Source organism: Neovison vison, chromosome 2 (assembly GCF_020171115.1).
Source record: "Neovison vison isolate M4711 chromosome 2, ASM_NN_V1, whole genome shotgun sequence".
In the NCBI taxonomy this organism is placed as follows: domain Eukaryota; kingdom Metazoa; phylum Chordata; class Mammalia; order Carnivora; family Mustelidae; genus Neogale; species Neogale vison.
In genome coordinates this window covers 165,366,007-165,382,427 of record NC_058092.1, presented here as the reverse complement: position 1 = coordinate 165,382,427, position 16,421 = coordinate 165,366,007, and the positions used below count along the sequence as shown (strand labels likewise).

Genomic DNA, 16,421 nt, shown 5'->3' with positions numbered 1-16,421 from the left:
TTAACTGCAAAGTTACACTGCTGGCCTTAAAGGATTTACAATAAGGCATAGGATCAAGGAACAATGGGCCAGATGTGTGGATCTAAGATAAGCCTGTATTTACATAAAGTGATAGGGCTGAGATTTAGAGGTTCTTAATCTGGGGTTCACAGACCTCTGAGTGTCCAAAAATAGATTGCAGAGGCCTGTAACTCTCTAGGACAGGAGTCAGCAATTTTTTTCTTAAAGGACCAGATAAGCTTTGCAGGCCCTATGGTCTCTGTTGCAATCACGCATCTCTACCGTTGTAATGCAAAAATGGCCACAGACAATACAAATGAATGGGCAAGGCTGTGTGTCAATAAAACTTTACTTACAAAAATAGGCAGGGGGCCAGCAGGCTCTACAATGGTGTGCGAATTCTATGTGTCTCTGTGCATTTTTGTTGTTATTAGAAGAGCCATACCTTTCTACAGCTTCTCATGAAGACTGAAAATCCAAGATGGCTATGAACTGGTCTAAATGATCTCCAAGCCCTTCTAAGCTCAGACATTCCCAGATTCTGTGATTCTACATGTGTTTTAAATCAACACTCTCTTAAAGACTCTTTCTCCCTCGAAGGTCTTAAGTGGATTATAATCACCCTCCGTGGAGAAGAAAGCGAAGAACCTACCACATTCTCACCTTCCCTGTCTTACCTGGCCAGATGGTACCCGCGGGAACACAAACACATTCCTGCCTGGACTATGGCAGCTCAGTCCTGCCCCAGCTTGGTGTGAGGTTTGCTGGGGTGTTTTCTTCTTCCCAGAGATCACATTCTACCTTCTCCAGAGCCTTCTCCACCAAAAGCCCTCACTTGTCTTGACCACCATGATTTGCAGTTTGGACTCGTGGAGTCAGCCGGGTCAGCCCAGATGATGCCTTGGATGAGTTAGACTGACACATCTCTGCATCTGTTCAGGGACACCCTCCCAAGAACACCTAATTCTTTCTCTTCAGATTCCCCAGCTTCTAAAGCATATTATCTACCACCTTTGATGACACAAACACGGAGCTTACCCCTGCCTCCCACTCCATGGGACTTGTCTGCTCCCAACTGGACATTGCCGATGATGCTCCATTGTGTCTGCCACAGAGCCTGGTACCATGTTTTATGTGTATTTTTTAGGTTATTAGCACTGAGATTCCCCCAACGCTCTAGCCAGTTTTAAATTCTCACATTACTTCTGAAAATCAAAATGACGATGGTCCAGTCACCTCAAATAACAAACCCGATTGACAGCTTTAAATTTTAAGGGGTGAAAAAGAAAAAGATACATTAAAACAGGGAATCACAAATACTATGAATCACAAAGTGAGTCCACTTGGATCCCTGGTTTCTGAGAATGGAGGACTGAGCCCAGAGGAAAAACAGGAGAAAAAGCAGAAGGGGAGAAAGACAGGCCAGAGGGCAAGAGAAGGACACCGCAAACGACGAGCCTGACAGGTCCACAGAGGGAAGGACAGGTGCGCGGCGGTCTGCACGCTCAACCAACTGCGCCTGCGCTGGAGCCCCGCATCACCGGAATGCCGCTGTTTGTCAGAGCGAGCGACCCCCGAGGAAGGAAATAAGCCAGCAAATGAAAATCACGGGAAGATCCATCATTTAGCCAGGACTTGTGGAGACTTTATTCCATATCAGACGCTGGTACCTATCACATCAGGGTTGGTGTCAGCTCTCTGAAATGAAGCCACATGGTGAGGACCTGATCGCCAACTAGTATTTTGGTTCAGCTTTGGTGACCATGTTCATCGGGCAGCAGTGTGGTGCCCCATAAATAGAAATGGGTTTTGGAGGCGTGGGCTCCTCTTCTGGCATATATCTTATATATAAAGTATGTATATATGTATATGTACTTGGATGAGTATAAAATAACAGATAAATGTAAAATTGACCTTGTTCTTTTTACTTAACAAGGTAGTGGGTAGGCGGGGGGTGGGGATGATGGCATTTTGCACAGAAGGCTTGGTGACTCAAGGAAACGTCTTTTTTTTCCCTCGGTAATATCTGGTCTGGGATTATTACTGCTTTCGCGATGTTTCTAGACATACTTCTCCCCTTCAGAAATGCCAGAGGTGAAAAATACTATTCCGCTGCTATAATTTGTCACCCTGGCTGCCTGAGCAAGAAAGATCTGCATAGATGGTTTAGTAATTAAGCTTTTCAACATGGCATCATAAAGTTTTATTCTGGTGAAGGCTATATTTATCAGCTAACAAGTGTTAAATCACCCCACTGCTCCAGCCGTTTCTCACTTAAATATGCTCCTTTCAAAACAGAGCAGCTTTCCTTGGCTGGCTTGATTTAATAAAAGTTCTTGTTTGGAAATGCCACAGTGCTGTGTGGTCCTGTGGGCTGACAACGGCTCCACATGCTGCCGACCCCGACTTCCCCGGTGTTTGCCTGGGGTCTTCCAGGGTCCCCTGGCCATCTGAGTTTCGTGGCCTCCTGGGATGGCTTCCAGCACAAGATATTTTTCTATCCATTTCAATTTCTGAAAGGAAAGAGGTGAAGGAAAATAAAGAACACAAGCAGTGGATACGTTTTATTTCCTTATTTGAGCAGCAGGAAATTGGCCTCTTCCTCTCAGAGACGGATCTACATGTAAAATGAGTTTTTAAAACCACTCAAAATAGCGAAGCAACGATCATCTACATACTAAGCAGGCTTGAGCCTTTTCCTGTAAGTGCCATGGTTTTCTCAAAACAGATGCGGAATTATCAGGGAATTAGAGGGAGTAGATATTAGAAGTCATCAGTAATGACTTAGACGAATCTTTTCCCTAAGTAACTGCCCCTGCCTTCATAGGTCCTTTCTTGCTCTTTTCTTTGGAGGATGTGGGCTCGTGGGACGAATGTAACAATTGTTCTTAAGGCTTCAGGAGGCTTTTAATCCAATGGCTCCAGGATGGCATCAGTTAAACACAAGATAGTTAACACATCTGAATGTCTTTTCTGTCATGCTTCGAGGGTAAAACCCACAGGAAGACAAATGTTAATCAAATATGGGCCAAAATGATGAAAGAAATCTCAATATCGGTCATCTTATCAACCCAGAAATCAAATGCAGTTCCCCGTTCCTTTAGTGACAGGTAGCTGGTGTAGAAGGCGGGAATCAATTTCTGTCCAGCCAGAGTGACGGGAAGCAGGTGGGTCACTGAACCATGTGTGTGATACACTGAACCACTAAGTTGGCAAATATTGAACTATTTTAAGCACATCTGTTTTCCAGTTCAGTAAATTTTCTTGTTGTATTAAATTCATTAAACTCAACCCAGTCTAAATGCCACAGCACATCCCGGGGACCATAGGAAGGTAGTGGCACCCGCCAGCCAGCAGAGCAAGAGGTAAAGATAGATCTATATTCTCTCAGCTTCTATTTAATTTTTACCTTTCATGTTAGGGCTGCATATTTTTTTTTTTTTTTAAGGTGAAAAACTATGACACGACTTGGAGAGTCTACTTGGATCTGGTTATTATGTGAAAACGTGAAGAGGGGTTTCTTTATCAGTGAATTGTCCTCCAAACCACAGTCCCAGAAACGACGACATCTATGACCTATGATTCAGGATCATTTAATAACCAGAGAGAGACAGAAATTACTCTCTGTTAGCCACAGTTTGGGAAAATCTTGTAGTTCAGCAATTGGCAAAAACACTGAATCAAGGACCAACTTGAAGATTAAAAACGAGGATTGGATGATAATTATTCTTTATTTAGAATGGAGATTTTCAAAAGAATAAAGGTTTTGGAACATGAACTATTATTTTGATTGGACCTGCTTCTTTGCGAGGGTCATTTGTTATTCTCAACCACTGTTTTTCTCTAACAAGGGGGAGTCGTGGCAATTCAGAAACACTGTGAAAGGTGCACGGTACAAGGAATTTTCATTCTAGCGTGGGTTGTAACTGTCAAAATCATAAAATCAATTTAATACTCCATATGAGAAATTTTCCAGTAATTTCTCTCAACAAAATAGAAACCAAAATGATCGATAACAGAAACTTGTGAAGACAAAAACCCGAAGCTCATGTAGAGAACAAAGATACAGGTACTAAATGTGGTTCTTTAAAGCTTCTAAAACACACCGAGCAGAAGTGACACAGCCATCGAAGTTGGACTGGGTGAATGCGTCCCCTCCACACACAAGGAAAGGTTTGAGATGAAGAGTCAACTGGCCATGGAAGTTGGCAGCAGCGTTTGTAACCTGAAGAGGTTAAAAAACAACAACAACAACACAAAAGGATTATGGTTGATGTTCTCTGCCCTCTTGTGCTGTGATGTTAGCACCCACTTGGGGAAATCACCATGTCTCACAAAACTGAGACCCCCTAAGCCCCTCCCCTCACCCAAGGATTCATGCTGACCTTCTCAAACGTTGACATTTTCACTTAGTTGACAAACTTATCAGAAGTCTGTTGAACCGGAAAATTAGTAGGTCATGAGAGGCTTAATTAGTTGGAAGTACAGTTGTTGTTTTTTTTTTTAATAAGGGGGAAATGATATTCATGAAATCATTTACTAATGATAGAGTCCCTGCAACATGCCAGACAAGGGAAACCAAAAAGAGAGGACGGTGTCCTCAGGGAGTTTCCAGTTCAGCCCAGAGTGTGGGCATCGGACAGCATCTAAGGGCTAAGACAGGGTGAGTAAGAGCGCGCTATGGGAACGCCTGTGACACCAGGAGTCTCTCTGGATAGAGAAGCCTTCAAAGGGGAGGGGATGAGTCACTTCACTTGAAGTGAATTATGCCCTCATTTTATTATGTTCAATTGCAATTTGATTTTTCTCCAGCTTTACTGAAGTAAAATTGACAAATAAAAATTGTATATATTTAATGTGTACGACTTGATGTTTTGATATACATATGTATACATTGTAAAATCATCCAGAATCAAGCTGATATATCCTTCAGCTCACATAGTTACCATTTATCCTTCCTTCCTCCCTCCCTTCTTTCTGGTGAATCACTTTAGGATCTATTGTCTTAGTGAATTTCAGGTATACAGTACAGTATTGGTAAGTAAGTCATGTTGCTGCATATTAGATCCCCAGAATGGACTCACCCTGTGTAATGGGTGATTTGGACAAGCATCTCATTCCCCGCTCCCAGCAGCTCCTGGCCTTCACTGTTCTACCCTCTGCTTCTATGAGTCTGACTAGTTTAGATTCTGCATAGAAGTGAGCTCATGAAGCATTTGTCTTTCCATAGCTAATTATCTTGAAATCGGCTGAAAAGACCTTTAAGTGGCTAAAACAGACAACACAGAGTCTAGATACTGAAACACAGACTTCAGTTTTCCGTCAGAGCCTTCAAATTCCTACTTTGTTTTATTTTAATTTTGTAAAGATTTTATTTACTTATTTATCTGAGAGAAAGAGACTGAGAGGGCACTTGTGTGAGCAAGGGGAGGAGCAGTGGGGGAGGGAGAGGGACAAGCAGGTTCCATGCTCAGTGTGGACCCAGATACAGGGCTCGACCTCATGACCCTGAGATCATGACCTGAGCTGAAATCAAGAGTCAGATGCTTAACTAAGTCAGCCACACAGGTGCGTCTAAATTCCTACTTGGATAGAATTTAAATAGGTTGGATTATTTGATTTGCCAGTGAAACACTATGCGAAGAAGAAGACCGTTAGGTACTCAAACATACTGATGATTTCAGAGTGCAATAGCTGATAATCTGAAAACAAGGGATGACATTTAAACATTCAGAAACCAGATAAGACTGGTCAGAAGCTTGGCAGTCTGGGGCCACTGAATAGAGGTGCAAATAATGTTCTCACTCCTATTAGGCCATGAGGGTGTTGGCTTTGTTTTCCCACAATCACCAGCGATCCTGATGATGGCCCCAATATTCAAGAACAAGTTCTAATACACATAAAGTATTCCTTGTTAGCATTTCTTGAAAGTGTGCCACATGCCAGTGCATTACACGTGTGCCCATTTAATAAACATGGCCTTGCTATCAGTTGCTACTGTTCTCATTTTATAGAGGAGAACTCTGAGACTCAGAGATTATCACCTGCCTGAGGACAGAGATTGATGACGTGAAGAAACAAGAGATTCAAACAGAGCGAGTGGACTCCAGAACTCACCCTTGAGACACATTCAGAAACACTTCCGTGAAGACTTGATTTAAATAAAACAAACAAAAATGTTTGATAGTCACTGATAGTCTTACACATCTGGAAAATTCATATAAACAGGGTAACTCATTCATACACTGATACATGTATGCACATAGGGGTCATACAAAGTAATGCACATGCACATATATGTATAATTTTTAAAATAAAGCAAAAACGTTTGATGGTCTCTTAGCTTAACGCATCTAGAAAATCACATAAATGGGATAACTCATTCATAGTATTCCTATATACATACATATGTGTGTGTCTATGAATAATTTACACACACACACACACACACACACAAATCTCCATTTGTGGTAAAGCTTTGATACATTCCAGTTGACATCCCTGTGCAGATAACCAGCACTACTGCACATTAACCGGTATTAATCAGGAGGGAGCCAAAGGGAGAAAGCCCTGCCCAGGGGGAGCGCACAGTGTAGCAGTGCGGTGTAATTCCATTCCATGAGTGGTAAATGTCAGATGCCACGTCACGTGGCTGGACGACCCGGCCGCTGATTGGCCAGCCTGCAGTTTGGGGAGGACATCAATCTCATTGCTTTGAGGTAGAATCGCCTCTTCTGCAATGACCCAAGGAGGAAACTTTGAAACACGAAGTGTGTGTTGGCAAGCTCCTTCCCCCAAGGGAAGGAGAGAGCGAGGCAGTGGGGGGAGCCCACGAGGGCCAAAGCCACAGTCTCTCGCTGTGGCAGAGAAATGAAGGCAGCCTTTGGCTCTGCCTCCCGCTGCAGGGAGGGACCAGCCCGCAATGACTGTGTCGGGAGAGCTGTCAGAGCTGAGACCCTCTTCGGAAATCCAGATGGCCTCGGGCCACGGCCCACATGTGCACCAAGGCTGGTCAGAAAAACCTCTCGCCACCGACACTGATGCTCTGGGGTCGCTAAGGCAATGTTTCTCTCTGCTTACTGGACATACACATCGAAGCAGAAAAAGCGGTTTTCTTTCCAAGCGTTTCATCCGGCGTCGATGTGTTTCGTGTCTTCTCCTCACCCGCAGAATGAAAACTCCTCTCTCCCCATGGACGACCTCCATGACCAAGTCTTACACAAGCCTGCTGTCTCATCTTTTTGCTCACCTTTGCCACATATCCTGTCTACATTCACACTGAACTGCTTCACACACACCCTTCTTTGTCCTGTTTCTGTGACTTTGCACCAGCCGTCCTGCAGGGTGATGTTGTACCGCTCCCCCTCTTCACTGCTGAGGAAATGGTTGCCCTTCTAGAAGAGCCCAGAAGTCACCTGTGCTGAGGTCTTCTTGCTCCACTGGGTTAAGGGCCTTTACAACATGTTATTTTATGACGTTACTTGTTATTTTGCACTGTCATTATGTCCAGATTGGTCTCCCTTCCTAGACTATGTGCTTCAAAGAGCAGGGGCTGGGCTGCACCAATCCTTGTGTCCAAGGCTAGGGATGGCAGCGTCTAGCCTCTATGACGTGTGCAGTGGATGTTTATGGAGTTAAACAAGAAAAGACAATATTATACACACCATTGATCAAATGAAAGTCTTCACAGGGAACCATCTACATGGGGAGTGTTGTTCAGAGGCTCCCACTAAGGGGGCAGAAGCTCAAACGGAAGAGACTGTAATTAGAATGCTCTCAATAGCGACACATAAAGGGCTGTCCCCTCACCTCGGACTGTGAACTGTTTCATGTGAACATCTCAGGTGCCATGTATGACGTGGAACCACACAAAGCTGCTGATTCTGTAGGTCAGCAACGTTAAATATTGTCCGTCTCCATATGGTTTAACCTAACGATTTCTTTGTATTGTGATTATTAGCGATAAAAACACACCCAAGAAGTCCCTTTGGTGTAAGAATGAAATTAAAGATGACAAGAGAAAGGAGCAGACCAGAAGGCTAATGGCGACTTAAAAGTGGGGATTATCAATGAAGTTGAAGGTGATAATTAGCAAGAAATAATCCAGTGACACACTTGGCGACGTGCATTCTTCCTTCCATACCTAAGCTGACAGCTCAGACTGTCAGGCATCTACCCAAACAGAACAATCTTGCTGTGTGGCCTCAAACACGGCTCTACTTTGGGTTGATCCATTCTAGTTGGCTGTCCACAGCCCATGATTGGGTTCCTCAAAACCAGCCTTTCTGAAATATGACACTAAGTGACATCCATATGGTGTGGCAAGAACGGAACTCTCACCCATTGTAGTCCTAGATGCGCAACCAACCCATTAAGAAGATATGGACAATATTTCAACAATTAGCCCCTTACTACTGCATTTCCTCACTTGTCACGGATGTAAATTATGCCGCATTTCACTGGATCTAAGGCACAGTCAGCCTGGAGAGGCACCAATAATTTGGGCACCAATGAGGAAGAAAAATGGCGGCAGCGTGACATGAAGCTCTTGTACTTATCTACACGTAGCTCTTCTGCAAAACTAGAAAGGACATACAAGAGGGATATGGTTAAGCCTTTCCAAAAAGGTCTTCACACATAGAGCATGACTTCTCCACTCTAACTCAGACTTGTCCACATCCATGCTTTTCCCCATGTCACAGCCTGTCCTCTGTGCCTCCTAGAGTATTTCTTACATGAGTGCTCCCCTGAATTGTACTTTCTGGCTTTTTCTCTGAGCCACTGATACCTGTCTTGCAAGTTCCGGTCATGTACTTTCTCTGTGGTGGGAAAGAAAAGTTTCCAGACAGCAACCAGGACTCATACCCTCTTCTTGAATGGTCCTCAAATAATTTGTTAATTAAAATATCAAGGGGGTGCCTTGGCGGTCCCACTGTTAAACCACCCCAAACAGTCAAGTTCACATGCGTGAAAACAACCTCCTGACGGTGTCCTGCTGTATACCGACACCACGGCATCTCCCAAGCAATGAAATACTGAAACATAAAATGGGGTAAGGGGGTCGGTTGATGGGCATTAAGGAGGGCACTTAATGGAATGAGTCCTGGGTGTTGTATGCAACTGATGAATCACTAAATTCTACCCCTGAAACTAATTTTTTAAAAATGGGGGAAGGGGAGAAGCATGGCAAGTACTTAGCCTGAGTAAATGCATTACAAGTCCAAAGGTAATGAGCAGCAGGATCCTTGAAGTGGGGCCTTTTCTGGTCACCGGGTCCCAGGGTCCCAATGTGACTATCTTCAGCGCTGCTAGTTTAAACCCTCCACATTCTCAGTTTACCCAAAGGACCAGCCTCAGGGGAACCGACACAGACAGACTGGCTATCCAAGGATCGATGTGTTCCTTTTCAAAGTGTAAATGTACGGATTCCAGGACCCTGTGGGGTTGTCTTCCCAGCCCATTCATCTCCTCACTTTCTGCAATCGGGGTGACCCCTGTGGCTCATGTCCTGACAGGCGTCACTGATCAATGGTGGCATTCTTCCCCACCGAGCCTAGATATGGCCGCAGCATCCTTCTTACCCGATGGCTTCAGGCAGATCAGCTGGAGTTGGCACTTGAGAGGAATCCTATAAAGCTATCCTGGCTTCAAAGCCGGCAGAGCAACCACGTAATTACAAATAAGCGAATTAAATGTTCTTCACTGTTTGTTTTTTTTCTCTTTTCTCATGAAGCCAAGATAGTTTGAAGCATTGCCTTTGTCCAGACCAGACATGTTTCAGAGCCAAGAATTAGGAGCCCATCAGGAGCGATTTCCTCTAGATGATGCCAGACGCCTGCTTCTCGTTTCTTCTAATAACCTTCTAATAACCATCCCCAGCCCTGAATTCCTAATGTCCTTCCACATCCCTGTCCCTCCGTGGGTCACACTGGGGCTTTGACTGCTGTGTGAGAATAAAACAGGTGCTTTGGTTCCTCCCACAGTACTGCAAAACTGCGCATCGTAACTATTAGGGCTCGTGGGAAAAGTAGGGTTGGAGCAGACAGTTTAAAACCTACCAAACTCGGACCGGAGTGCTAACACAAACAGTATGCATCACAGGGAAGTGACCAGCACAGTGGACGTTCTCCCAGTCTCTGCATCTAGGAACATCTCTGTATCCTGAAGTCTGGGGCTCAGGCTTCCTCCTCTAAGATATAGGTCCTGGGCAGCAGTTGCTCCTAAAAGACTTTTTTTTTTTTAAGATTTTATTTTGAGAGAGAGAGAGAGAAGGGAGAGGTAAATACAGGTTTCCTGCTGACCAGGGAGCCCGATGCAGGGCTCCATCCCAGGACCCTGAGATCATGACCTGAGCTGAAGGCAGCCACCCAACCGACTAAGCCACCCAGGCAACCCCTGAAAGACACCACTTTGATCTAATTTTAAATTATTTAAAATATCCAGGATGCAGGCTTCTTCCTCGTTTCACTGAGGGGGAAGGTCTTTATGATCTCTTCATCAGCAGCAACAGCTTTGCTGAAGCCCTTACAGTGGTGGAAAACCCAGCAGTTGTTAAGGCCTCTGTGACAAACACAGTTTGCCCTAGAGGAAGGCACCTCTGGAGGCTTTCAGGCTTTTTTTCTTCAGACCGCCCTATTTGCTAAGGCTTCCTCTTGGCTTGTGAGGAAATTCACCCAGACTGCTTGAAAACATAAACATGTCCAATACTATTCCCAAGGACACTGATTTCCTAGTTCTCAACTGCATTTGAAATAATTCATATTAAAATTTAAAAAAAAAACCAACAAGGTGCTATAAAAGACTGAGTAATTTTTTGGCTTTCTTATGTTGCCTTACATTCCTGAGGGTCACGTTCATTGGACTTGGGTATGCCTGCATCTGCACAAACGGAGATGTCTGAGCCCTCCCTTGTGCTTTTGATAATCACATTGAAAGTTTTAAAGTGATTCTAAGAATTCCAGGGTTGGAGGGTAGCTCTTGCCTCCGATTGTTCCCGGCGTGCAGGGAGAGCTAACTGACTCCTAGTTGCACACTAAGGACTGGGGCAAACCCTGAGTAACTGCCCTTCAGAGGTATGGCCCACACTGGCAGTATGCACCACGCAGAGGACTGAGATGGCATGGGCTTGACTCTTACATTTCCTCACTTCCTCTACTCTGCAGCCAGGATGAACTTGAACCCATGCCATGGTACATAAACAGCAGAAATTGAATATTTGGTTAACTCATTCTTTTATGGCCCTGATGCAAAGCTCAAAGGTAGTGGTTCCCAAAAGTCAATCGATGGCAAGAAGAGAAAAAATAAGAATTATGAGCTTTTTCATGGAGTGAAATGTATTCTATTTATAAATTGGTTATGAGGCTATATCTTTACTATTTCTTTCTTTTTTCTTTTTCTTTCTTTTTTTTTTTCTCTTTAAATTCTTAATGGCAGAATGCAAAGGGGAGCCGAGGTCAGCTTGGAGAAACTACCAGTAATCTCAGGTAATACCACATAACCTTGGTTTGGACTCAGTGAGTGGATGAGTAACTTTTAAAAATGGAATAAAATCTTGTGTACAACTCATTTCCCAGAAACTTGTGCAATCCTCATCTATTCACATATTCATCTAGCTAGGACTGGAATCTGGGATAATTCATCCTTCATCCGTTCACCTGTGGCTAAGTACTCAGGTAGTAAACTTAAGGCTTTAGAGAAAAATGGGGGTTGGGGGAAAAGGCTTCATCAAATGCGGAATAAATACCAACCTTCACACTGTATGAGGCTGGAGAGAAAATGTGGCCTGTGTTGATTCTGTGTATACATTTCCCCATTCCTACCATGTTCCCAAGGCCCTGGGTTGAAGCATGTATCATATGCCTGTTTACAAAAACAGGCAGAAATGTAAACAAACGAAAGAGAGACCACGGCTTGTGCGTATGTTAGTGGAAATGTCTGTTTACATCTTTATAGACAGGGATCAAGCCCAGGCACTCTGAAAGGATGAGACCTCACTCATGGGTCAGTGGTGAAAAATATTATCAACCCCTCAGCAGATTTTTCCATTTAAGAAAAAATTCTATGGGCCAAACGAAAAATGTAATGTTTCTCTCTCTTTCTTTTATTTCTTTAAAAGTCCCTTTGGGTGCTAATGAAAATGCCGTAAAATGTTGCTGCATCCTCTACACTTAACTCACCAAATTGCAATTTGGTAAGAAATATTTGTTATTTAAAGGCCTTGTAAGTTCTCAGAAACAGTGAGTGACCAGGGTTGTTTTGTTGAGGATTTTTTTTTTTTTTTTTTTTCATTTTCATCTTCCCTGCCTCTCCTTCTCCATGTTACATGACTGGTGTTGAATGAGTATTTGCTGAAAGGATGTGTGCACATGAGGCCACTGAAAACTAATTCAAACTTTTCAAAGTTTTAAATTCTGTGTTCAAATGTCCTTTAAACGTGGAGGTACACTTTTTCTCCCCCTCTATGATAATAATTTTCTTTAGTTTTAGTTTCTTTAATTTTCTTTAGACACAGCCCACGATGCTTCCGGTTCTTGTCAAAGCGGCAGTGAGCCCACACAGACATAACGTCTAAATATTCCTTTAAATACCTTCCTTTCCTTGGACCCAGAGAAAGCATTCAAGAAAGCTCTAGGTGTCAGGGAGGAAAGAAACCAAGTCTTCCGGCTGACTTAGCCAAGTTCTGTCTGTAACTTTTTAAAAATATTTTCATTGAACAGTCAACTCTCCATGCTCAGATGTTGTGGCACCGCCCAAGGTCCTACGCATATGGAATATACTTGCATGATTAAGACACGTGATGATACCGGTTATTTCTTAACCATGCGCTGTGTATTACTGAAAAGAAGCGACACTGAGAACTGGGATAATAATGATAAATGGGGAGGCTGATGATTCCACTTAGTCTGTTTTTAGGTATATTTTCTTTACAAAAAAATCGCACTTCAGGGCGCCTGGGTGGCTCAGTGGGTTAAGCCTCTGCCATTGGCTCAGGTCATGATCCTAGGGTCCTGGGATTGAGCCCCACATCGGGCTCTCTGCTCAGTGGAGAGCCTGCTTCTCCCTCTCTCTCTGCCTGTCTCTCTGCCTATTTGTGATCTCTCTCCCTATCAAATAAATAAATGAAATCTTAAAAAAAAAATCGCACTTCTTGTGGCCCCTGGTGTTGGAGGCTTTCCATCTGTATCGGTCTATGCCTTAGTCCTTCGTGTTCATCAGGAGCCTATCAACAACCGTGTGCTCTCCTGCGGAGACCGGTGCATTGCTAATGGGTTTTTAGGCGTTAGGTTCATCATGTCCTCCTGCCTCTGTCTGACGCGTCTCTCCGGTGTTCGATGACACTTAATGGTGATTTCACGAAACCATTGCTTTGTTGTGCTTCAGGGAAAGGTCTGCTCGTGTGGAGGGCTCCTGGCCGCAGGGCTCTGGGTCTGGGACTGTGCAATGCCGCTGTAAAATTACTATTGGTCGGAATACCCTAGGTGTGAAGAAAGTGATGTGGTTTGGTCAATTCTCAGTGGAGCTTTTCTCTTTATTGCTATTTGTCTATTCTATTTTAATAAACCAAGGGGTAGACGCAAGGAGAAGGAGCCGCAAATCAATTATATGAGCCATGTAGCAGCTTTAGTGGGGCTTGAATGGCGAAGGACGTACTTCGCTGAAATTGTATATTCAATTCCTGAGGTCTACATTGAATCTGTTCAGATCTATTCTACCCTTCAGAGTCCTGAAAACACTGGAGCCGTCTATTTCGACGAGGAGTTGTTCACAAGCACACAATCAAGAATGAGATACTGTTTTCTCTAGTGCTCTTGCAGTAATAACAGACAAAACAATGCTTGTATTAGAGTCCCCTTTAAAGTTTTTAATTTAACGGGAGACTGTCCTGCCCTTCAGCCAGGTTTAGTACATTGATGCATTAACTCTTCAAATGTGTGCAGTCGGCGAGCCTGTGGAGGGTTCTGGGGGTGGGGGGAGGCACCATTTTTTAGGCAAAAGGTGATCTAAAGACTGGGATCCTTTTCTTTTCATCTAAATATAAATGTTGTGCCACAGCCTCTCAAAAGATCCAGTTACTCGGGATCCTAGGACACAGAGGACAAAAATGCTTTTGATCTGTGAGTCTAGTCATGATGCTAAAGTCATCCAACCTACTCAAGGGGGCCTAATCACTACTTCTCCCCCATTTAACAGCAGCCCAGTTCCCCACCGTTCAATTCCTTCTTCATACTCCCCAGACTCTGTTTCCCTTCCTTTTCTTGATGACCCAGAAGCGTGATCCTTATTTCTTTCTGGTCCTCACTTGTGCTTAATGAACCTACGGGCTTTTTGTTTGTGCTGTGAGATTTTGGTGGAAAGAGTGCCGCCATTTTGATCTTTAGCTCCAGAAACAACCTCCCTTCCACTTCCACTGCTGTGAGATTGAAAGAGTCAATGCTTGTGCTCCTCAGAGAAACAATAACGGAAGACAAAAAGATGAGTGGTTTGAAAAGTCAACTTAATTGAGGTATACATTATATATGGTGAAATTCACCCTTTATGTGTACTGTTCTATAAATTTTAACAATGTACACAGTCATGTCAACTACCACAACAATGATATAGAGAACATTTCTGTTTCCCCCTCAAAATTTCCCTTCTGCCCCTTTGTAGTTCATCTCTTTCTCCAAGTCACGGCCCCTGGTGACCATTGATCAATTTTCTGTCCCTACAGTTTTGCCTGTTTCGGGAAGCTATACAGGTAGACTGATAGGATAGATAGCCTTTGTGTATGGCTGCTTTCATTTGGATAAAGCTTCTGAGATTCACTCATGTATTGCAAATAGTAGCAGAATGTTTCATTTTATTACAGACTAGCTTTTCATGTATGGAGTTAAAACCTTTTGCCCTCGTACCAGGCAACGAATATTTGGGCTATTTCCGGGTTTGGGGCAATTCTTGATAAAGTTGCTTATTAACATTTGCAAATAAGTTTTTATATGGATGTATGTCTTCATTTCTCTCCTGTAAATCCCTAAGAATGGGGTCCTTGGGTCAGATGGCAAGTGTGTATTTGATTTTGTAGGAAACTGTGAAAGTGTTTTCCAAAGGGGCTGCTGCCATTCTGCATTCCCACAGCGAGAGGGGAGGATTCCATTTACATCCTCACCAGCACTTGGTACCTTCAGAGTTTTGGATCTGAGCCATTCCAGTAGGTTGCTCATAGGATCTCATTTTAGTTTTACTTTTTTACTTTACATTTCCTTAATGACCAATGATGGTCAGCATTTTTGTGTGTGCTTACTTGCCACCTAATCTCTTTGTGTGTGTGTGTGTGTGTGTGGTAAAATACACAAGACATTAGTAGTAGCCACTGGCAAACACTTACCAGGTTTCTGTCTCTATGGATTGGCCTATCCAAGCGATTTCATGTAAGTGGAATCATTCACCATGTAGCCTTTGTGTCTGATATCTTTCACTCAGGACAATGTTTTCTTTCTTTATTTTTTTTTTAATTTTTTTATTTGACACAGAGAGAGATCACAAGTAGGCAGAGAGGCAGGCAGAAAGAGAGAAGGGGGAAGCAGGCTCCCTGCTGAGCAGAGAGCCCAATGGGGGGCTCAGTCTCAGGACCCTGAGATCATGACCAGAACTGAAGGCAGAAGCTTAACCTGCTGAGCCACCCAGGTGCCCCAAGGACAATGTCTTCAAGGTTTATCCACATTGTAGCATTTATCAATACATCATTGCCTTTTCTTTTTTTGTCCTTTAAATGTTTAATACGTGTATTTCTACATAATTTCCCCTGGGTCCTCTGATTAGAAATATGTTGAAGACATATTTCCCACCTAACGACTTTTTTTTTTTTAAGATTTTATTTATTTATTTTAGAGAGCGAGAGAGCAGGGGGAGGGGCAGACCCAATGTGGGGCTCAATCCCAGGACCCTGAGATAATCACCTGAGTTGAAACTAAGAGTCAACGCTTAATTGACTACCCAGGTGCCCCCTTAATGACTGATTTTTTTTTAATTTTTTATTTTTTTATTAACATATAATGTATTATTTGCCCCAGGGGTACAGTCTGTGAATCATTAGGGTTATGTACTTCACAGCTCTCACCATAGCACATACCCTCCCCATGTCCATAACCCAACCACCCTCTCCATACCCCTCTCCCCCCAGCAACCCTCAGTTTGTTTTGTAAGATTAAGAGTCTCTTATGGTTTGTCTCCCTCCCGATCCCATCTTGTTTCATTTATTCTTCTCCTACCTTCCAAACCCCCCACATTGCATCTCCATTTCCTCATATCAGGGAGATCATATGATAGTTGTCTTTCTCCAATTGACTTATTTCGCTAAGGATAATACTCTCTAGTTCCATCCATGTTGTCGCAAATGGCAAGATTTCATTTCTTTTGATGGCTGCATAGTATTCCACTGTGTG

General features: G+C 43.4%; 1 protein-coding gene across 2 annotated transcripts in view; it reads right to left on the bottom strand.

Moving 5' to 3' along the window:
* RNLS (renalase, FAD dependent amine oxidase) overlaps positions 1-16,421 on the bottom strand; it is a 279,276-nt gene that overhangs the window by 28,623 nt on the left and 234,232 nt on the right. Inside the window, exon 7 of one of the 2 annotated variants that reach the window (XM_044239493.1) lies at positions 3,713-4,225. The exons of the other annotated variant lie outside the window; for it this stretch is intronic. Coding sequence (XP_044095428.1) covers positions 4,073-4,225 — 153 coding nt within the window. The 3' untranslated portion in view covers positions 3,713-4,072. Of the gene's footprint in view, positions 1-3,712; positions 4,226-16,421 lie in introns of those variants that run through there. 2 annotated transcript variants of the gene reach the window in all.